At 44.0% G+C, this 22,811-nt stretch overlaps 1 protein-coding gene across 2 annotated transcripts in view; it reads right to left on the bottom strand.

Annotated features, from left to right (window-relative positions):
• Positions 1–11,586: 11,586 nt before the first annotated feature.
• The window catches only part of LCP1 (lymphocyte cytosolic protein 1), a 53,104-nt gene continuing 41,879 nt past the window's right edge, over positions 11,587–22,811 (bottom strand). For both annotated transcript variants that reach the window (XM_045476557.1, XM_045476566.1), the window contains 3 exons: positions 19,366–19,489; positions 16,062–16,186; positions 11,587–13,319 (listed from right to left, as the gene is read on the bottom strand). In XM_045476557.1, the coding sequence (XP_045332513.1) occupies positions 13,187–13,319; positions 16,062–16,186; positions 19,366–19,489 (382 nt within the window). In that variant the 3' untranslated portion in view covers positions 11,587–13,186. The remainder of the gene's footprint in view (positions 13,320–16,061; positions 16,187–19,365; positions 19,490–22,811) is intronic.

Here is a 22,811-nt window from a genome sequence, read left to right as displayed (position 1 = left end):
TCATTTCTCTTGGGTAAATATCTAGGAGTTGAATTGCTAGGTAATAGGGATACTTCGTGTTATAAGCAACTGTTGTGCCTTTTTCCAAGGTGATTGCACCATTGGACGCTCCCACGGACACCCTATTAGTTGAGCCTCTAGTTGAGCCACATCCTTGTTGTTACCTGATGCAGTGTTTTTTATTTCAGCCATTCTAGTGAAAGTGTGGTGCTAAGAAATTGTGATGTTAATTTACATTTCATAATGACTGATGATGTTAAGAATTTTGGCTGTGTGTGTGTGTGTGTGTTCAGATTTTTGCCTGATTTTTTTTAGTTTATTAATTTTTAGAGAGACAGAGATAGCACCAGTGGGAGAGGGGCAGAAAGAGAGAGAGAGAGAGAGAGAGAGAGAACCCCAAGCAGCACTGGCACTGGGAACACAGAGCCTGATGCAGGGCTCAAACCCACAAAGCCACGAGATCACGACCTGAGCTGAAACCAAGAGTCAAATGCTTAACCGACTGAGCCACCCAAGCACCCCAATTGCCTGATTTTTAATCATACTGTTCGTGTTACTTCTGATTTGTAGGAGTTACTTATATTCTGGACATCAGTCCTTTGTCACGTAGAAGTGTTATGAATATATCTTCCCGAAGAAGACTCTTGTTAGAGTCTTTTGACCATTTTGGAAAATTCAATTGTTTCTCTTTTTGTCGTACCTTGTAGGAGTTCTTTATATACCCTGAATCTAGCTCCTTTGTCAGATATATGTTTTGTGAATATTTTTTGTCACTTGGTGGCTCACCCACTTTTTATTGTTGCCTTTTGAAGAACAGACATTTTTAATTTTGCTGAGTCCAAGTTATCAATTTTTCTTTGGTTATTGGTATGTTCTGTGTCTTGTTTAAGAAGGTTTTGATGAGTTCAAGGTCATGGAACTGTGCTTGAGGCTTTATAGTTTGGGCCTTTATTTTAGGCTTATGATCCATCTCGAATTAACTTTTGTGTGTGGTATGAGGCAGAGTGTGAGGTTGTTTAGCCTTCTAGACACCCAGTCCTTCTAACACCATCGACTAAAAACTTTCTTTTCCCTGTGGAATCACTTTGTCAATGTTTTTGCAAAAAGTCAATTGACTGGAAGTGTGAACCTATACCATTAAGTTTTGCAGTGATTTTTTTTTTTTTTAATTTTTTTTTTCAACGTTTATTTATTTTTGGGACAGAGAGAGACAGAGCATGAACGGGGGAGGGGCAGAGAGAGAGGGAGACACAGAATCGGAAACAGGCTCCCGGCTCTGAGCCATCAGCCCAGAGCCCGACGCGGGGCTCGAACTCACGGACCGCGAGATCGTGACCTGGCTGAAGTCGGACGCTTAACCGACTGCGCCACCCAGGCGCCCCTGCAGTGATTTTTTTTAATGCTATTTATTTATTTATTTATGAGAAAGAGAGAGAGCAGGGGAGGGGCATAAGGAGAGGGAGAGAGAGAGAGAGAGAGAGAGAGAGAGAGAGAGAGAGAGTTTTAAGCAGGCTCCATGCCCAGCATGGCGCCCCCTGTGGGGCTCAATCTCACAACCATGAGATCATGACCTGAGCTGAAATCAAGAGTCAGGTGCTTAACCGACTGAGCCACCCAGGTGCTTTTAAAAATTTCATCTCTTAAAGTTAGGTCACATGTTCTTGTTTTTTTTTTTCACGTGCTTATGATTTTTTATTGAATGTCAGATATTACGTGTAAAAGGATAGAATAGACTAACGTAAATAGTACTTACGTCCTGAATAGTCATATATCTTCTTCTTTAGGCCACTGGTGTGAGGGATTGAGTTATCTCGGCTACAGCTGAGCTGGGTTTGGGCTTTGCTGTTATTTTCATGACATTTTATTTACCAGAGTCTCAAATTACTTAAGAACAGGAGCAAATCGTCTTTAGCAGGGTCTGACTGCCTCAGGATTTGCTCTCAGTTCTCCTGCTCTGCCCTCAGCGGTCAGCTACATAGGAGAGGGCTCCCAGATCTCTTGCCTCTGGGAGGTAATCGCAGGTAATCGCTCTGCTACTTTTTTAGAATGTTTACACCTAAAGTAGAACAATCTATAAAATCTAAAAATAGAAGGTATGTAGAACGAGACATCAATAAAACAGAAACAAAAACCGTGGAGCAGTCAAAAGTAATGAGCTATCACACCATAAAATACATGGAGGAAACTTAAAAGCACGTTGCTAGCAAAAGAAACCAATCCAAAAAGGCTGCCTCCTGTAGGATTCCACTTATATGACATTCTGGAAAAGGCAAAACTGGAGGCAGTAAGATCAGTGGTTGCACTGGGCGGAGGGGAGGGAAAGAGCATGCACTGGGGGAACACAGAGGGTTTTTAGATCAGTGAAACTATCGTGTATAAGAAATATCGATGGACACATGTCATCATATATTTGTTAAAATCCATAGAATGTACCAAAGAGTGAACCATAATGTAGTCTATGGAATTTAGTTAATAATAATGTATTGATGCTGATTCATCAATTGTAACAAATTGTACCACACTAATATAAGTTGTAAATAACAAGGGAAACTGTGTGGTGAGGGAGAGGTATGTGGGAACTCTGTGTTTTCTGATCGACTTTTCTGTAAACCTAGAACTGCTCTAGAAAATAGTCTATTAATTTTTTAAAGGTGGTAGTGTTGAAATCAGACAAAGTAAGCTCAATCAATGCAAAAGCATTAAACTGGACAAAGATCAATTGGGATCGATAACAGATATAATTAATATACAAGAATCAGGGGCGCCTGGGTGGCGCAGTCGGTTAAGCGTCCGACTTCAGCCAGGTCACGATCTCGCGGTCCGTGAGTTCGAGCCCCGCGTCGGGCTCTGGGCTGATGGCTCAGAGCCTGGAGCCTGTTTCCGATTCTGTGTCTCCCTCTCTCTCTGCCCCTCCCCCGTTCATGCTCTGTCTCTCTCTGTCCCAAAAATAAATAAACGTTGAAAAAAAAAATTAAAAAAAAAATATACAAGAATCATTAAACTTTATGAATTGAAAAAACATCATGAAAACATAAAGCAAAATGTGACAGAAATTCAAGCATAAATACATAACAACATAGGGAAGATTTTAGCATACTACCATTTTTCTGTGATAAAGAGATACAGAGAATATATAGCCTGTGATCCAGCGGGGAATGAATGTTTTTGCATGAAAATTTGACTTTCACTTATCTTTCTCACTCTGTTCCCCTGAGAACTTGATAAAGGTAAAGAGCCTAAGTTTTAGGCAATATTATTTATGATAGAAATAACCCCTGCTGGGTAAGTTGTTTCTGGACTAGGAGATGCCATAAATGAGCTGATTGGGACATCATAGCCTTAAGCTTCTCTGAAGGTCGTGACTTTTGTAACTGGGCATGTCTCTACAGGGACCCAGGAATCTGTGCCTGTGAAGTGATTACAAAAGGTTGGCTACTGGGGGCATGGGGCTTCTAAGCCAGGGTGATTCTTATAACTTCCTGACATAAATCTCATTCCTTCACATCTGAAATGTCATTTGGGGAGCCTGGAAAGCTGTGTAGAGGGTTTCATTGACTGTTCCAAGAACTACTCAAATGCAACAGGAACTCCTGACATTGCCTTGTGTCAAGCTTTGGTTTCTATCTTATATATCTCTGAGTGAATGGTGCCGAATGAGGCCGGTCAAGGTTTTTGTGAATGTTGTGTTTTCTGAATGTTTTGTTGAACCTAAGAAGACTTCCTGGTGAATATTGCAAGATGGCACACTCAATTTGGTTAATTTGTGGGGAGTTTAATAAAAGTATTGTTTACACTGATGTGGGCAGCGTATAGGGAAATAACAAAAGACCAGTGAGTATACCAAGACTAGTAATTAGTATCTGAAATGATAAGAACGTGGAAATACACAGAGCCATATGCAGAGGGCTGACTGACAAGAACTGTGAGTTCTCATCGAGAAACTCAACCAATTTTTCCTCATCTTGCATGGAAGGAGCTAGAAGAAAAAATATCCTGACCTCACTTTCCTCCTTTCCTTTGTTTTCCTGCGGGGGCTTCTTATGGCTGAACCCAAAGAACTTGGGTCAGGCAAAGATTTTTTAGATAGAGCATAAGAAACACAAATCACAAAAGAAAAATTTAAAAAACTGGACTTCATCAAAATTAAAAGCACTTATTCTTCAAAAGATAGTTTTAACAAAATGAAAAGACAAGCCATGAACTGAAAGAAAATATTTTCAAAACACATACTGGGTAAGGGATTTATATCCAACATACATAAAGAACACTTAGAAATCAGGAATAAGACCAAAAAAATTTTTTAGTGAGCAGATTATACAGACACTTTCCTAAACATACAAATGTCCAGTAATCACACACTCAACATCATTAATTACTAAGGAAATGCAAATTAAACCACAATGATATATCACTACCCACCTGTGGAGTAACTAAATGAAAAAAGGCTAACAATATGAAGGAATAGTGAAGATGTGGAATACCTTGAACTCTCATACATTGCTTACAGGAATGCAAAATGGTACAGTCATTTTGAAAAAGTTTGGCAATTTCTTATGAAGTTACACATACTTACTATATGTCCTAGTCATTTGCTTTATGTATTTACCCAGGTGAAAGGAAAACAGTGTCTATGCAAAGACCTGAATGTTCATAACAGCTGAATATTCAAAACATTGGGTGTCTCTAGCAGTTTTATTTATAATGGAAGGAAGGAAAGAATGAAAGAAAGAAGAAAGAAAGAAAGAAAGAAAGAAAGAAAGAAAGAAAGAAAGAAAACTTTGATACAAACCAAATGTCCATTAACTGGGGAGTAAATAAACAAATTATGGTACGTCCATACAAAGAAATGCTCTTCAGTAGTATAAAGGAAGAGACTACCGATCATGCAACAAGATAGATGAATCTCAAAAGCATGCCAACTAAAACTGGCAAATACTACAAGATTTATATTGTATGATCCCAACTATATGATACACTATACAAGGCAAAACTATAGAGACAGAAAATAGGTTGGTTGTTGCCAGGGACTGGGGCTGGTGGGGAAGAAATTAACCTGCAAAGAGGTACAGGAGAATTTTTTTGGAGTGGTAGAAAGATTCTATATTTTGGCTGTGGTGGTAATTACATGATTGTTTACAGCCAAAATGTCTCAAACTTGACACTTAAAAGTTGGATTTATTTTTCTGAAGAAAAAGAAAAGAAGAACAGAAGAAAGGGAGGTAGGAAGGAAAGAAAGAAGAAAAAAATGGAGACAAGTTTTCTTCCTTGTTCTGCATCTCTCCCTGAGATTTCTGACCTTGGTACCTTTCATGAAGAATAAAAAGAACGTAAAGTTTGATCAGATGGACTCCACCCCTAGTTCACAGGCAAATCTCTTAGCCTCTCAGAGATGCAATTTCCCCTTTTGAAAAATGAGATTAATAAAAACCTCTGTCAGAGGGCTGTTGTAAGGATTCAGTAGGATAACATTTGAAAATAACTGGCAGAAACAAGTGCTCGAAATGTCCCATTTATATAAAAGACATAAACCAGCAAGGGCATTGGCAGGGGCCAACACGTTCTATGCCTGGAGCCTTTTCCGGCTCATTGTGACCTTGCTACAACTCGTCCTCTTCCTCTGATGCTCCCAGAGCTAGGTGATGAGTCACCTCCCCAGAAGAGAATCTAGTTCTGGGAGACGTAGCTGATTGAGCATGTCCCCTGGGACTCAGCTAATTTATACATTTGTTCTCCAGCCAATTTGGAAGATCAGCTGGCAATAATAATATGGCAAGTTCTTTTTCAAGAGCCCTAGCCCTCAGTTTTTATTAAGACTGTGTAAGAAGGTAATTTCCCCTGTGAGGACTGGTCTGCTTTGCGTTTCTCTCAGTTGGAGCAGCCTGAGGATAAGGGCTAGTGCCACTGAGATCTTGGCTGGTCTCACCTGGGTACAGAGCTCAGGCTTATTGTTAGGTAAGCACTAAGAGAGTCAATTAATTTATTATTTTTATTATGAGTTCAGGTGTAGCTCAAGGTTTCCTTTCAAAACCATTCAGCCATTAAAGCTGCATAATCTTGGGAGGTTTTGAAGACACTTAGTTGATAAATGTTTTTTCCTTCCATATGTTCTCTCTCATGTTTATTCATGAAGAGTGAAGCAGTTTTATAATTTGCACAAAGGTTTGGTGTATGCGGGTCCTTGTGTTTCAAGAGGGGAGAAAGGATAATGCCATCTCCGAAAGGCAGGGAACTCTCTTCCGGGTTCTGATATCCTTGCTTTGGCCAGCAAGAGCCTGAGACCTGTGCCACCAAGAAGCTTACGTGGCACCCAGACAGGCAAATGCTTGTTGGCTAAATTGTGAACAAAGCAAGGTTTGTCTTGGGAAATTTCCACCCCCTCTTTCCCCCTTTCTAAATCATCATCCCTTGTATTGGTCTCCCCACTTTCTAACATGCTTCCCCCAGTCCTGCCTTTGAAGGGTACACCAGGCTATAGATCTGTAGTTCTCAAACTTGACTCTATATTGGAGTCATTTGGGGATCTTTTAAATATTTGTCTGCCCAGTCTGCCCCATCGGATCAGTTACATCAGAATCTTGGAGGAAGGGGTATAGGGCATCAGCATTTTGTTAAAACCCCCAAGATAATTTCAATGTGCAGTTAGGGTTGAGAACAGCTGTTCTGGAACAGAGCTTCTCCAAGTGTGCTCTGTGAGTTACGGACTCTCCCAGGTATTTGTGGAAAATGCAGACTCCTGGACTTATCACCTCTATAGGCATTGAATCTTGTGAGTTCTGGGAAATTTGTATTTTAACAAGATCCCCAGGGGATTCTTAAGTGCCCCAATGTCTGAGGACCCCTACTAACCCTTTCACTAGACCATTTACTTCTCATGGTATGGTGGGTCTCACTCCCCACCAGCCATACTAGTCTTTCTTTCAGTTCCTCAAAGACAACCACTGGACCTTTGCACATTGTAGTTGCTCGCTTGGAAGGTACTTGCCTCTCTCTCTTTGCCATTAGAAAATTTCTAAAGAGGGGCAACTGGGTGGCTCAGTACGTTGAGTGTCCAACTTCAGCTCAGGTTATGATCTTGCAGTTCATGAGTTCGAGCCCCATTTTGCTGATGTCAGCCTGTCAGTACAAAGCCTGCTTCAGATCCTCTGTCTCCCTCTTTCCCCCCCAACCCCTGCTTGCATTCTCCCCCACAAAAAATAAATATTAAAAAAAAAGAAAGAAAATTGGCGAAGATAACACTGATGAAACTATATCCCCCAGAAAGTCATTTCAACGTTCATGTTTTGAGGGAGAAAAGAGTAGGCTCTGGAGGGCCATGATCCCTGTCCTTGGGACAGTTTGGTTTACTACATTATGTGCCGTCACTGGAAATCATAGAGAGATTGCTCCAGAGACCATGAGAGAAAATCCAGGAGGTTTGATGTAGGTGGGGAAGAAACAGAAGGGAAGACCAGTGTTATGGTGCCGGGTTGGATGTATTTAAAATGGCGGCCCTAGGCGTTCAGTGAGAGAAGGCCAGGCCAAGAGACACATTAAGGGTATCCGGGAGGACCAGGAGATAAAGCTTGGGCCTGTGCCTGGGAATGGGTGCCACAGGGAAGGGGGGGTCAATGGAGAGAGGAACAGCAAAGGGCAAGGCTGGGTGGTGGGGGATGCATCCAACTAAAGGGCAAAACCACTCTAGCTACCTTGAAAATTTATTGATGATGGGAAAATGTGAGTGGAAAGTTGTTTTAATCTCTCAAGTCTACTGTAATTGGGAAAGAATAATTTAATTGAAAGCAGATTAACTACCTATCAACTGTAGATCTTTCAAGAAAGCTTCTATTCTTTTAGGACAGTGTTTCTCAAACTTCAATGTGCATGTGAATTAACTGGGAATCTTATTTAAATGCAAATTCTGATTTAATAGGTCTATGGCAAGGGCTGAGATTGTACATTTCTAACCAGCTTCCGGTGCCTTTGGCCTGTGTACTACCCTTCGGGCAAGAAAGTTTGAATATTTGGGACTCATCATTGGGACCTTGGGATAGCCAAGTCCAGAGAAGCCTACTGAATTATCAACTTTAATGCTACATTACACATAGCTTTATAATTATTTGCATGCATTCTAATCCTTTAAAATTTCCTATTCCAAAAATGATACATGATAGCTCTCTATTAACCAAAATACCCATTTAAATGGAAATCCCCCCCAATAAAATGGAAATCCCCAATTTTGACATGCTAGATAACAAAACTTACTGCCATTTTGTTGACCTGCCCCTGAATTTTTTTTTATTATTTATTTTTGAGAGATAGAGTGTGAGCAGGTGAGGGGTAGAGAGAGGGGGAGACACAGAATCCGAAGCAGGCTGTAGGCTCCGAGCTGTCAGCACAGAACCCGACACGGGGCTCACAAACTGCGAGATCATGGCCCGAGCTGAAGTCAGACGCCTAACCCACTGAGCCACGCAGGCGCCCCTGCCCCTGAATTGTTAATGGTGAAATAGTGGGGATTGACTAGATTATCTATGCTTCTGTGCCTGACACAGATGGATTATTAAATATACGCAGACTTCAGACCTGAGAAAACATTTACACAATTTTCTTTTCTGACTTTTTTTTTTTGGTCACTCCTGCACAGACTCATTTGGTAAATCTTCCAGAAATGGTGAGACAGGACCCTGAGTAAAGCGTTGTCTTCGGCTGCTGCCTTGATTACTGGAATTTTATTAGGAAACTATCAAAGGAACTAGATTTCACAAGAAGATCAGTCAACGCTAACTTGCCATGAGCATCACCTCTGGTTTCTGGATCATGAGGCTGGCAGTGACGTCTGGTCAAGTTCACCAAGAGTCCTGCCAGCATTTAATCCACGTGTATCGGTACACTGGGTAGACGGAGAACAAAAGTCCATTACATCTCAGCAACCGCTGTGTTGACAACAGGTGCGGTAACTTGGGCAGCAGGTTGGAACGGGAGCCATCCAGGGATGCTGGGAGCGCACGGAAATGTGTCTTGTGCGGGAAGCATCAGTCCGAGATGGGCGGGTCTACGGTGGGCTGAACCCATGCAGCTTTTACAATCAAGACCGCAGCTGTGCTTCCGGGAACAGACTAGACTGTGTGCGTGTGTGTAGGTGGATAAAATCACTCCGCCTGAGACTTTAAAAGTACATCTAGTCCATCACATTGCATCAGACAGCCTCTCATAATTTCCACACACACAGGAACACCTTCCGTTCTGAAACCTGAGTATGTATGTCGGCTTTATCATTCCCCACCCCCCCAATGACCTTCTCTGTTTGGCGTCTCTCATGGTCAGGAAACACTTATGTTTAATATGAATCAATTTTGAGAGAGCTACTGAGCTCTTACTAAAAGTCTGGAAAAATGCTTGGTTCTGCAGGGAATTTTGACATGTATAAAGCATGGTTCTTGCCTTCCCATTCATTGGAGGACAGCTCTTCTCCCAGTGTTGGCAACCCTTCATTCAGAATTAATTTTCCCCTGAGCTCCCATACCTTATTTACAAATTTGTTATAGGGTTTATCACATTATGCCTTTTATTACATTTTGTGTGTGCATGTGTACGCACATTATCTCCTTGTTGGATCAATACGCTTGTTTTTTTTTGTTTGTTTGTTTTTTTAAGTAGGCTCCACGCCTAGTGTGGGGGTCGAACTCACGACCCTGAGATCAAGAGATGCGTGCTCCCAAGTCAACATGCTCCTTTAGGTATAAAATGGAGAAGTTGGGATCAGCTTAAGGATCCATTTTGTCAGATAATTTGAAGGAACTTAAAAGAGGACCTATGCTTTACTATCCGACGTTAATACCTTTGATCGAGACGGAACTTGATAAATTCCTGTCAAATTAGAATGAACATTCTGTGCACAGGAAGTAGATATATTATTCACTGTGGCCTTATTTGCTGAGGCAGACAATCAAACAGCCTAAATATCTATTTATAAGCCACTGGTTAAATGCAGTTTGGGATATCTAGATAATAAAAGACGGTACCCTAACGAAAGGGTGGAGGCAAGTCTATGCATACCAATATGGAACAATCTCCAAGACACGGTGTTAAGTAAAAAAAAAGTGAGATGCAGAATTATGGGTATGGTATGCTAATATTTGTAATAAAAAAGGGGTATGTGTGCGTGTGTGTTATGTGTATAGAGTATTTCTAGAAGGATACAAAAGGAATTAGTAACCGTGGCTGCTGACCAGGAGCGGAACCGGGGGACGGGGCAGGGGGGTGTGGTGAGTTGATACACCAGCCCTCTGGGGATAAGACAAAGAGCCCTATTTGTAGAGTTGGATCCCATATGTGGCATAAACACTTCCATCACGGCCAGTTTCGAACAATGATTTAACAACAGGCTCCCAAAATTGGCTCCAGTGAGGTGATGGGAGCTGGCTTCAGGGCACACACCTCTAGACCTAGAGGTGGGAAGTTGGGCCCCTCTCCACTGTAAATCCTCTGGTACGATTTTAACTTCTGATGCCATATTTGGATTGACGATTTAAAAAGTAACAAACCTTGAAATTTAGAAAAATTACCACGACTAGCCTGGTAGACTCCGTTAGCCTTCTCTTCCCCAAGAGGCTGAGTTTTCCTTCCTTGTGCCTGGTCGGGCTTTGTCAGGTGAGCTATCAACTCAGCCTTGTACGAAAAGGAACCATTCCTATCTGCAGCCTCTCGGTCATACAGGAAGGCGGCTACCTCCTGAGTGTGAAAGCTGCAGGAATGTTCAGGCTGGGAAAGAGCCACCTGCAGAAAGAAGCTGTTGGTGAAGCCGGGACTCCCAGCTTCCAGGCAGCTGTGTGCGTGTGACAATCGTCTGCTGGCCCTGCCACATAGGCGCTTCTCCATCACAGTGGCTCACCTGAGAGGATCCGGGCTGCAGCGAAATTCCTCAGCATTCTCCCCACGCTCCTTCCCGTCCTGCATCCCGCCAGCCAACGTGTGGACAGCCAGGCTAGAGAGGGGACATCAGATACAGCCAGCCAGAAAGATTCCCTCTTGGCTCATCCTAGAAGCCATCTTGCACCAAGTTCCACGTCTGGCTTTTGCTCATGACTGGGTTCAATGTGTCCAACTCCAACTGACTCTTCAGTTTTTTTTAAATTTTTTTTTTCAACGTTTATTTATTTTTGGGACAGAGAGAGACAGAGCATGAACGGGGGAGGGGCAGAGAGAGAGGGAGACACAGAATCGGAAACAGGCTCCAGGCTCTGAGCCATCAGCCCAGAGCCTGACGCGGGGCTCGAACTCACGGACCGCGAGATCGTGACCTGGCCGAAGTCGGACGCTTAACCGACTGCGCCACCCAGGCGCCCCGACTCTTCAGTTTTTAGCTAAAATATTTCTTCTAAGGCTGTCTCCCTCTGTTGTGACTTATCACTTATCACATCCGCCAGTTTGTTCAACCTCAGTCTTTCCTGATGAGCTGAGCACGATGCGACTTATTTAGCGGCATATTTCTGCCATCTGGCACAATGCCTACCACATCTATTAGGCCCTTTACTGCATGTTGGCTGAATGAAATAACAAGTTATACTACATGCCCACAAAACTTTCAAAAGGAAACATCCAGAGACATCTAATGAAGGGAACACTTTATTTGGAGAGATCTGGATCACTATTTTATCGTCATTTTCCATTAAGGCAATGACAATCTTCCAGGAGGCAGGCGGGGGAGAATCATCTGAGGCTACATTAAGTTCAGTCTAACATAAAGCCAACCACTTTGTGTTCAGATGCAGCAGAAATATAGATTATGGGCCGGGAGAAGCCACATACTGGCTTCTCGAACCTGCTGCCAGGGAACAGATGCAGGGCGAGGCATTTCAATTGCTTTGAAAAATGGCTAAGTTCCATTACAAGATACCGCGTTGATGAGCCTTGTCACCATGACGGAGGGACCCTAGTGTTGGTTCACAATGCTCTGTGGCTCTTTAGCCTTCAGTATGTTTTCACGGAAATCGTATAACCTATTCGGGCTGCTCAAATTCACACTGTTCTTCTGGTTTGGCTTCAGAATTCTTTAAATGTCATTAGGTGTACATAACGCTGTGGAGGGTGGCACCGTTCATTGGCACACATTGGCCCCTTGAGCCCGGGGGTGGCAAAAAGCATCTGAAGTACCAAAACAGTAAACACTGATAGTATGGCCTTGCAGCAACCAGATGCACTAAGATCTAAGAGCAAACGAAAACAGAGCTGAGTAGTTAGCCATACCCCAGGCGGCACCCCAGTGGGTGGGGGACAGAGGCTTTGCTATGGCTCCACACTTCCCCCTAGTGGTCGGATGCTCAATGTAACCCTCCTTGGACGTCACCTGTCTGGAGTTCGCAATCTTTCTGAAGGCACAGTATTGAAGACGCTAGACGTGGCCCGAGCCCAAATTCTAGAGTTAAAAGCAGAAGCTTCCTATTGGTTGACAAAACCAAAACTTCACGACATTTGGGACCCTAGTTCTGAGGGAAGGCTCTGACGATGTTTTACTTCTGCAGGTCTCCAGAGATTCTGGGGACCCCACCAGCCTGACTGGTTCGTCAGGTGCTTCAAATGGCTCAGACATGACAGCGGGCAGCAGAGGTGGGCCACAGAGAAGGTATAGTTTGCAGAGAGTGTGGAGCAAAGCCGGAGGAGACAGAGTGTAGGAGAAGGGGAGGTGAGGCTCGTAACAGAGCAAATGTTGCCTTCCAGAAACAGGCTTTAAGAACTGGTTTGGTGATATTCCCCTCTCCTGGTTCTCACCTTGAACAAAAAAGGCAGCTAAATTAAGCCAGTTGGAAGTAGTATTAAAATTAATAACACCGCAGCTACTAAACGTGACTAATGGCAAAAGCATGAAGGCTGCCTTGGAAGATAAGGTTTTTTTTTTTTTTCCCTCCAAATTTTCAAAGAGGCAATAAATTCAACCATAAAAAAATATTTGTAAGAGGTTGCGTTTGTTTGTTTGTTTGTTTGTTTGTTTGTTTTTGCAAAGAATGAAGCCTTTTTGTTAAATACTGGACAGGCTACCTGGCTGAACAAATATACACTTTTTGGAATCCTGTGTGGTGTCACCGGGTTGAAAACTCTGGAATGGCTTGAATTGCCCCCTCTGCTTCTTGTAGGTGTCCCGTGCTCAGCCAGTGTGTGTGTGTGTGTGTGTGTGTGTGTGTGTGTGTGTGTGAGACCTCCCCTCTGGGCCTTACACCCTCTTCATGCCTTTCCCCATGAGGCAAGCAAACACTGTCATGACCATTTTGGGATTCACTTCAACCAGGTCTTCTGGAAGGGCGTACACTCTTGCTCCGATTTTTCGGGCCATAGAGATGGCATACCTAAAAGGAGAAAAGAGGAAGGATGAGGGGAGCCCGAGGAACAGCGGATGAAGGGGACCCCTTAGGATCAGAGTTACAGTCGTACCACATACTACAGACCACACGCCATGTGCCACATGCCCTATGCTCTGCAGGACTCACGACTGGGACAGCGGGAGCCAGTCATAGCCTCCTTCCGCTTCTGGGAGCCGAGCTCGGCTCCACAGAGCTCCGGGCTCTACCAGACTTGCCGTCTCCGCTCACGACAATTACAAAATCTCTCATCTGTCCTTACGGACCTCCCTAGCTCCTGCCGCTTCTGATGCCTTCCCCAAGAGGATCCGCTCGGGCTGCAGGGCAGCAAAACAGGTCACAGGACTGAAAAGGATGGGTGCTGCGACAGGTCTTCGGACCGCATTGCAACAACAGAAACACTCGCACAAGGGAGAAAGGAGGGGAGATGCGTCTGTCTCATACTTTGACCTCACGCGTCAGTTCTATTCCTTGCCCCGTTGCAATCGTTGCCCACGGAGGCATGCATTTATTTATGCTACTCTAACACTAGAATAGCCAGAGTTTCACAGTACCCATTTTTCACGTAAAATAATCACAGCTCCAGTGGAACACTTTGCTCTGTTTTTATAATTATATGAAGATAATTTTTATGAGTTATGATCTCTTTTCAAACGAGCCCACACTACTACCTGGAAACTCTTTTTTTCACCTCGGCGATTACCTCTTAGTAATAACCTGTAAGTAGTAACCTCTTACAATGGCAACTCAAGAGATTCTCCCTGCCACCCAAGGCCCCATTATGCCCTCTGCTCTGTAAACCAACTTAACTCTTACTCTATTGATCACATTAAATTAAGGGCCTCAGGCAGGAGTGGTCCCCCTTTTTTGCTTCCTGCTCATGTCTCAATCACTGCCTCTACATTAATCATCAATGGAATAAAAATGTATTTTCCCATTATAAAAGGGAGAGGGGAATCGTTGAAAAATTAGAAACAAGAGCCTCAAAAAATCATGCAAATCTTGCCACCCTAACATAGCCATTTTGGGGCATTTTTGTAGAATTCCTTTTACCCATTTTTCTCAGTAATTTTGTATCCTGTCCTTAGAGAAGAGTGCTCGAGAGCCTGGGCTCTGAAGTCAGATTCTGAATCTAAGCTGGACCACTTAGTAATTCTACGACCTTGGGCTCTGTAAGTGAACTTGAGGAGCTTCAAATTCCTTCAGCCTCATCACATTCCCCTTGAAAAACTAGGCCCAAGTCTTTTTTTCTTTTTTCTGGTCCTTCACACATATTCCTCCCTTTAGCAGCCTTTCTGCCTCCTTCACCTGGGTACCCCCACCTCTTTATTACTTGCCCTTTCAATTTATCTCATCTTAGATGTTACTTGCTCCGTAGAACTTTGTTTCCCTTCCTTGTCCCCTCCATAGTACTCCGTACCCCCTCCCCCCACCATCTCTTGTAACTGTCATTTGTAATTCCAGCATACAAGGAACAAAGGACCTACACTTCCCCAAACTGTGAAAAGAAGAATACTATTGAGGTTATGAACATACAGGGCTGCCGGGCACTACTCAACTTGTTAATTCTGGAACTTTCTGTGGGTTGAATTGTGTCCCCCCCCCCTCCCCCGCCCAAAGATAGATGGAAGCCCTATCCCCTAGTAACTCAGATGATGACCTTCTTTGGAAAGAAAGTTGTTTCGGCTGTACTTAGTTACGATGAGTAGAGTGGGGAGTAGAGTGGGGCCCTAACCCAGTATGACCAGTGACATAGAGGTCATAGAGGAGACACAGACACAGAAGGAAGACAGCCACATAAAGTCATAGACACACAGGGAAGAAGATCACCTGGAGGGGAAGGCAGAGACTGCTGGCCAAGGACTGCTGGCCATCACCAGAAGCGAGGAGAGAGGCACGGGACCGACCCTCCCTCACAGCCTCAGAAGGAACCAACCCTGCCGACACCTCAGTCTTGTCCTTCTAGCTTCCACAACTGTGAGACAATACATTTCCGTTGTTTTAAGCTGCCCTGTTCGTGGTATTTGGTTGCGACCACCATCGGAAACTGATACAACCTGTTCCGAGAAAGGCACTCCTCCAGAGGATGGGTCAGCTAACTTGCCACAAAAACTCACAGAGCCCACATTTTAGGCTTTGTGGGCTTTGTCGCAATGACTCGAGTCCACCCTTCTAGCAGGGAAGCGGCTACAGAAAATATATAAATGAACAGGCACGGCTACGCCAATAAAACTTTATTTACAAGAGCGGACAACAGACCAAATTCGGCTCACAGACTATCATGCGCTGACCCTCACTCTACATGCCAAAGCTGCCCTCAGGGAGCCGCTCTCAAGCTGGTAAAGACTCTGGTCTTGAACCCCACCCCCTGCCTATTCATATCCACAGATAATCACAAATGGGATGTTTATATTTGGGCCTGCCATGTACTTTATTTAGGAAGTCTCCCCTAGATTATGATTAGGACATTGGTTTTACGAAACTATAGGCTTGCTTCTCAACTGGAAGAATATTCCTGTTGTTCTTGGTCTTGCCCCCATGCTTAACACTAGGACTCTTCAGCTGCTATTGTACAATATCTAAAATAATGATGATGGGACACAGTAAATAATGAGAAGAAAAAGCATCGCTAGTGCAATAAACTGTACGAAGGCACAAGCAATAGACTTTATAGCTATCCAGTTGCCAGCTGGGTCCCCCGCCTCCCCGGCCTCAGGTTTGTTTACGTACTTTGCATTGTTGAGTTTCTCTTCATCATTCAGGTTTTCCGTCTTCAGAAGGTCATAGTTAATGGAACCCGGTTGAATGGCATCAATGAGATCCAGAACAGGTAGACTTGTGCTAATCTTCGGGTCCTGCGCAGAGAGAAAGAGTTGGTCCATCAATATGCCCCCAAGTTACTTCTGTTCAGCTCAAGGGAAATGGCTGGTTCTTTCGTCTTTTTTTTTTTTTTTAATTTTTTTTTTTTTTAACATTTATTTATTATTGAGAGACAGAGAGACACAGAGCGTGAGCAGGGGAGGGGTAGAGAGAGGGAAGACACAGAATCTGAAGCAGGCTCCAGGCTCCGAGCTGTCAACACAGAGCCCAACGCAGGGCTCGAACTCACGAACTGTGAGATCATGACCTGAGCCGAAGTCAGTTGCCTAACCAACTGAACCACCCAGGCGCCCCATCTTTCGTCTTAAATATGAAATAAATACAGCCTACACTGGGAAACGCCACAGTGTTCCACACGGTGTGGCAAGTCAACTGTAGCTTCTGTAGGGGCGTCACCAACTTCCTGGCGCCTGCCTCACTAAGCTGAGGAAACCCACTGTCTGCCCACAGGCAAACAGTGAATGGAAACAGGTTCATATGACATCCCAGAAGTGACTGGCAGGGATCACGATGAGGCCCCCGCTGGGCAGGAGTTTCAGAGGACGCTCCTTTCTTGGAGACATCAGGGAAGGAATAGAGTCCATGGGTCTACGGAGGTGGTTGTGGCAGTTGTGTGATTAAACGCAGTGACGATAACTAGCACTTGTCGGTGCCTCACTGTTTGCCCAGAACTTTCTCCTAGGCTACCTCACGTGTCACTGCAAGCCCCAGGTAGAGGCATCTCGTCTTAATTTATAGCGAGTGAAGAGAGTTTCTGAGGTTAAGTGCCTCACTCATAAGTGGTGGAGCTGGGATTTGAACCTGGGTACTAGGACTTAAAATCCTGGGCTCTTTTCTCTGGCACCGTGAAACACTGTGATGTTCATGCGTAGAGCCGTGGATGCTCCCACGTGCGCTCCCACGTGCTCTCCCCCGTCCCGGGGACCTGCGAGCACACATGGAGAGGCAGCTGCCCATACCATCTGAGCACGGTCAAGTCCAAACACTGCACACCTGGCGGGTCCAAATCAGAAGAATTTCTTTTTTTAATGTTTTTTTAATTTTTATTTTTGAGACAGATTGAGAACATGAGTGAGTAGTGAAGGTACAGAGAGAGAAGGAGACAGAGGATCCGAAGCGGGCTCCGTGCTGACAGCAGACAGCCTGACGTGGGGCTTGAACTCACAAACCGTGAGATCATGCCCTGAGTCAAAGTCGGATCCTTAACTGACCGAGCCATCCAGGCGCCCTTCAGAATAAATTCTTAGTAAGAAACAAGCTACAGGACCCCTGCAAGATGCTAGGTCTCTAGGACCGGTCCTCTGGATAAGACGAAGAGTGATATTTTTAAAAATAATAAAGGGTCCATTTTTATTTACTTCTTGGTAATATGAGAACTACCACAAAAATAAATTACTATGTAATCACAACCGTTTCCAGCGTTAGCCTGAGCCTTGATGAACAGCCGCAAGGGAAACAAAATGGAAGGGTCTGAGTCCGGCCGTCTCTCCTACTTTCTGCCCACCATCTTGCCGAAGTGCCGATGGGCAGAGATGACCAGCACTTGGCATTCACAGATGAGGAGGGGACCAGGGCTATTTCCAAAATGGTTCATCAAGAGTGAATTGTGTTCAGTTTTTTAGGGTTTCACTTAAAAAGAATGTGGGGCTAATTTGACTTCTTCCGTGTGTGTGTGTGTGTGTGTGTGTGTGTGTGTGTGTGTTTTACTTCATCAATTCTATAATGACTTAGTGAGAAGACAGGAGAAAATTAGCCCAGAGCAACACAAGAAACAAAAGAGCTGTCAAACATTCCCAGGAGTGAGTCCCAGGAGAAGGCCCCAGAAGCCCCAGGGTGACCTGGCGGGCCCCAGCGGCAGGTGTGTTATAGAAAGATTGCACCTCGGGGCTATCTACCCAATCCCTGCATAGTAATGGTTAAGCGACCTAGAGATACACACTGCTCGGTAACCTCACCCTGCAGGTAAAGGCGCATTCCGCTCCCTGATGGATCCTCCCCTGCAATTACTAGCTGTAACCTCGATCACTTGAGTTCCAGTTTCCTTACCTATAAAATGAGGAAAACAGTAAAGCTGCCTTCACAATGCCTGTGAGATGACCTGAGACATCATAAACAAGGAGCCCCTGCTACTCAGGGCACACTCCATACTGAGAGTGCTCCCAAACGTGGCCCGTTGTCTGCTTTTATCAATAAAGTTTTATTGGAACACAGCCATGCCCATTCATGTATATACTTTCCCATAGCTGCTTCCCGGCCACCACAGCAGGGTCCAGTAGCTCTGACAAAGCCTGCCTTTCCAAATCTTCTTTCGTTAGACCTTGCTTGCGCCTCTCCCCAGCCTCTGCTCCTGCCTCTAGTAAGTTCTCCAGACGGAAGGGTCAGCCGTTATCCGTGATGAGCTCACGGGGAGTGGGCGCTCTTGGTATCGCACAACTCAGAAATACCTCCTACTCTTTTCGGTGGGGTGAACCTTTAATTCTTTTTCTTTATTTTGAAGCAGAAGGCTGTTTTCCTGATTTTGAAGCAGAAGACTGAATGGTGACAAACTGCCTCTGCAATCATAGAAATACAGACTCTGAAGGGGTCCCCTGCCCTAATTCCTGACCTTTAAACCAAAAAAAAAACATAGTTAAGACGGTCCAGACATGATGACACGGATCAGGTGTGCAAGTCCCTAGAGGAAGGATCCAACTAAGGTATGAAACACGAGTTAAGAAATTTAATAAAATACAATGCTGTTTTTAATAAAAATGGGATTTGGATACAAGTACACAACTACTTTTCTCCGAAAAAATATCACACGGGAGACCTTTTGGTATTTTACATTTCACCATCATTATGCTAAAAATCTGAATCACGGAGCCATGCACATTTAAAAAATATTATATTTTATGTTACTTTGGAAGAAACACGCCTAAAATAAGGTGCTAAAATGATGGGTTTTTTAAATTAATTATTTCAGGAGAAAGTGACAAGAAATTTGTCAATGAAATGGCCTGTGACCGTCAAAACAATAATGGGCCATTCAAGCAAAATCAAAATTAGAGAGGGAGCCTCAGATACCTCACACTGAAGGTCACTTTAAAATGGAGTGAAAACAATAAAGATTAGCATAGAGCTCAGGTGGCTGTGAGCGGTAGACTAAGATTTTTACCTTGAAACTGGAGATGGATGAACTTTTCTCCGCTTCCTTCAATGTTTCATTCACCCAGTTGACAATAATGTCATCGTTGACCTTCTGCCCGCCTCCAATTTCTTCAAGAATATTCAGGGTGTACCTGAAAAAAAAAAAATCAAGAATGATTTCTGGAGAAAAGTTGCTAAGGAATTCAATGACACAGAAAATAGCCAGGGTAGAAATGTTCTTTTCTTTCTAGAAATGCCGCGGCACGTAGCCTAGATACCGTTAGGTTTGTGGGGGAAAAAAAAATAACGACATTTGTTCCTTTTAGGGAAATTTAAAATGTAGCTTTATCGTTATTATAGTGAAATGCAGAACAAATACATCCTTCTAAGCACAGTCATTGCTCTGGGTAGGATGAGAAAGCACAAGAGAAGAGAAGGAAAGGAAAACAGAGCAAAGGATTCAAAACAGTGACACTCTTTGTAAAGGAACCCTAAAAATTGACAAACAATTCAGTGTTAAAAAAACCCCAAGGGGCGCCTGGGTGGCGCAGTCGGTTAAGCGTCCGACTTCAGCCAGGTCACGATCTCGCGGTCCGTGAGTTCGAGCCCCGCGTCGGGCTCTGGGCTGATGGCTCAGAGCCTGGAGCCTGTTTCCGATTCTGTGTCTCCCTCTCTCTCTGCCCCTCCCCCGTTCATGCTCTGTCTCTCTCTGTCCCAAAAATAAATAAACGTTGAAAAAAAAAAAAATTAAAAAACAAAACAAAACCCCAAGGGCCAACATAATAAAGGAAAAAATATAAAAGAGTCTCCTTCTTCTATCGTAAAAAGAGAAATACTAGGCATACATAGACTAAAGTGAATCTCTAGTCTGAGCATAAGAATCACCTTTCACACCTACTATTACGAGAATTGGGTTTTGGGTGTGTGGGGGGGGGGATTAAAAAGATGCTTCAAGCTCTAGTAAATGAGAGACTGGAGTGGTAGGTGCAATAAATAAAATGACTTCCTCCCACAGAAAGCAAGGAGAAAGTCAAGATGAGAAATGCTTAGTCTGGGCCCAGAGATAGGATCAAATGCTAAGGAATTAAAGGATACAAATGGGGTAAGTCTCAGGTAGCTTTTCAAAATGATCCTCTCTTAGAACAAGGCCCTAGTTTTTGATCAGTTCATAAAGATGATGGTTTTTGGCATAAGTGGCTTCGTGTTCCCTGAGAGTGAGCAGGGGTATTGACTTACGAGCATTTACTGTAACATTTAGGAATTTCTGCCTGGTGAACGTGGTAAGAGAAGGCAGATGAACTCATGCTTCATCGGGTCATGTCTGTATGCAGCCTCAGGGGGCGAACTGAGCTCATCTGCTGGAGGCTCCGCTCATCTCAGGGATGTGTTCTCACTTCCCTTTGTCAGGAGGCCCATACTGCTTTGTTGACAGTGTAGGGACCAAGGGCATACAGATTATTTTGAGTGAAAAAGCCATCAAAACCCAACAGATTCAGGAAAAGCTCTTTACCTCCCTCTAGGAGTGCCTTAAAAAATTTAGATAGAGGACCTGTTCCAGGAAGAGGGCCAGCATCAGAGATAATTGATTGCATTACACTATGAACTAGGTGCAGTAGATTGGGAGGAAACTAGAAAGTTCTTTTTGATCAAAATTCTCCACGTCCATTGTTTCTGAGTGGCCCACCAAACATCTGTTTCCCAAACATTTACTTTTTTTCACCTTCCCGCCAATTTTGTTTCTTCCCTTCGAAGTCCCAGACCCCTTACCCCCTCTTTATTTCAGAGGGATATATATACCTCATTTTGCCTGACCATCTTTGGAATTTCCATGTCTGTGTGGATTCCTGTTCCTACAAAATTAAATTTGACTTTCTCCTACTCAGCGGTCTCATGTTCATTTGGTTCTTAGGCCGGCTGGAAGGATTGTGAAAGGCAGAGGAAGTGGTGCCTCCCTGCCAACACCCTTAAGTGGACAGAAGCAGGGAAGGAAGGAAGGAAGGCATACCTTCCTTCCTCCCAGAAGCAGGGAAGGAAGTGGTACACACAGGCTCACCTCTACACAAAAGTCTAACTGTGCAAACACAAATAGCCAGCCACCAAGGAACAAGGAAACTTAGGGACGTGCAGAAAATCATGGAGGCAGCTGACTGCCGTCAGGGGTCTGAGTATGGCCCCTCGGGGTGGCCCAGAGCTCTGCCGACTACAAAACTGCCTTTCCCCCACCTCGAGGAAGGTGTAGCAGTTTAAATGGAATCATATACCCACCTGGAAGTAAAAATGGTAAAAAGAAAGGATAGAATTAGGACAGAGTCTCAATTCTGGACAGTCCACAGAGTACTAACTGTAGATTCAAAATGTGAAACAAAAATCCATTTGGTCCATGTCTGCCTAGGATTTTCCTTGGTAGGAAGATTGATTATCTTCCTCCACGCCATCACACATGTTTGATGTTGAACTGGAACTTCTAGACAGGATCCCAGTATCCCTGGTGTTTGCAAACTGTGCGGTGCTGAAAAGCCCTCTGTCACGGCGGAAGGGTGTCGTGAGCTCTGGCTTCAGCCACTGCCTGATTCAACAAAAGAGGATTGATGAGGTGGGCATGTGCAGCGCTGGAGGGTCTGCGAAGATTACTGGCTTGCTTTCCTGCCTTCCGATGCTTGTTTGATTTATTTAACGTCTGACCCAGAGGGACAAGTCCTGGTGTTCTGTTTTGCAAGGACCTAACCCAAATTCACTGCCCACGGCCTGTTTGATTTGGGGTGAATTCCTCATTTGCCTGCCTCTTTGGTCATTTGCTGGAGTCTAATTGTCATTGCTGCCTGCCGGCAGCTTACTCCTATCTAGCTTTTGTCTCCAAATTTATACACACACTATTTGCCAGCTTTCTAATCTGAGAACAATTCCCAGGCTACTGAAGGGGAAAGGGAGGTTTAAGCACACATCTATCTCATTTGTTCTTGGTGGGGGGGGGGGGGGGGGGTGCGGAGGGGGAATGACATGCCATTTATTGGCCAGATAAATGACCAAATTAGCACATCTGTGCAATCCAATGAAATAAATTCCGGCTAGAACTAGCTCTAAATTTAACAGATCTGTGAATGTGTAGCACACAGAGGGAAAAAAAAATCCCTTCTGGTAGCATTTACATAATTATCGGTCATTTCATCGCCTTCAACAGAAATGCATTTGTCTGTCCACTTTCTTATATGCACCATGCTGTAGTAAAAGCTCAGGAGAAATGTGACTTATTAACCAGGTGGGACAGCAGCTGCAGTCTAGATTTTATCACACGTACACCAGCCATAAAGTATGGCATCGGGCCACGTTTCTATAAGATGTACAGAACAAAGATGCTATTACAAAGTGATTTTCAGGTCTCATAAAACTCACAATGGCCTGAGTTTTTTTTTTATCATTAAAACAGAAAATATCAAAGATTATTTCATATTCAAACCCAAAAGTCAACTTAACCAT

The sequence above is a fragment of the Leopardus geoffroyi genome, chromosome A1 (assembly GCF_018350155.1).
Source record: "Leopardus geoffroyi isolate Oge1 chromosome A1, O.geoffroyi_Oge1_pat1.0, whole genome shotgun sequence".
NCBI lineage: Eukaryota > Metazoa > Chordata > Mammalia > Carnivora > Felidae > Leopardus > Leopardus geoffroyi.
This window is presented reverse-complemented; position numbering and strand designations above follow the sequence as displayed.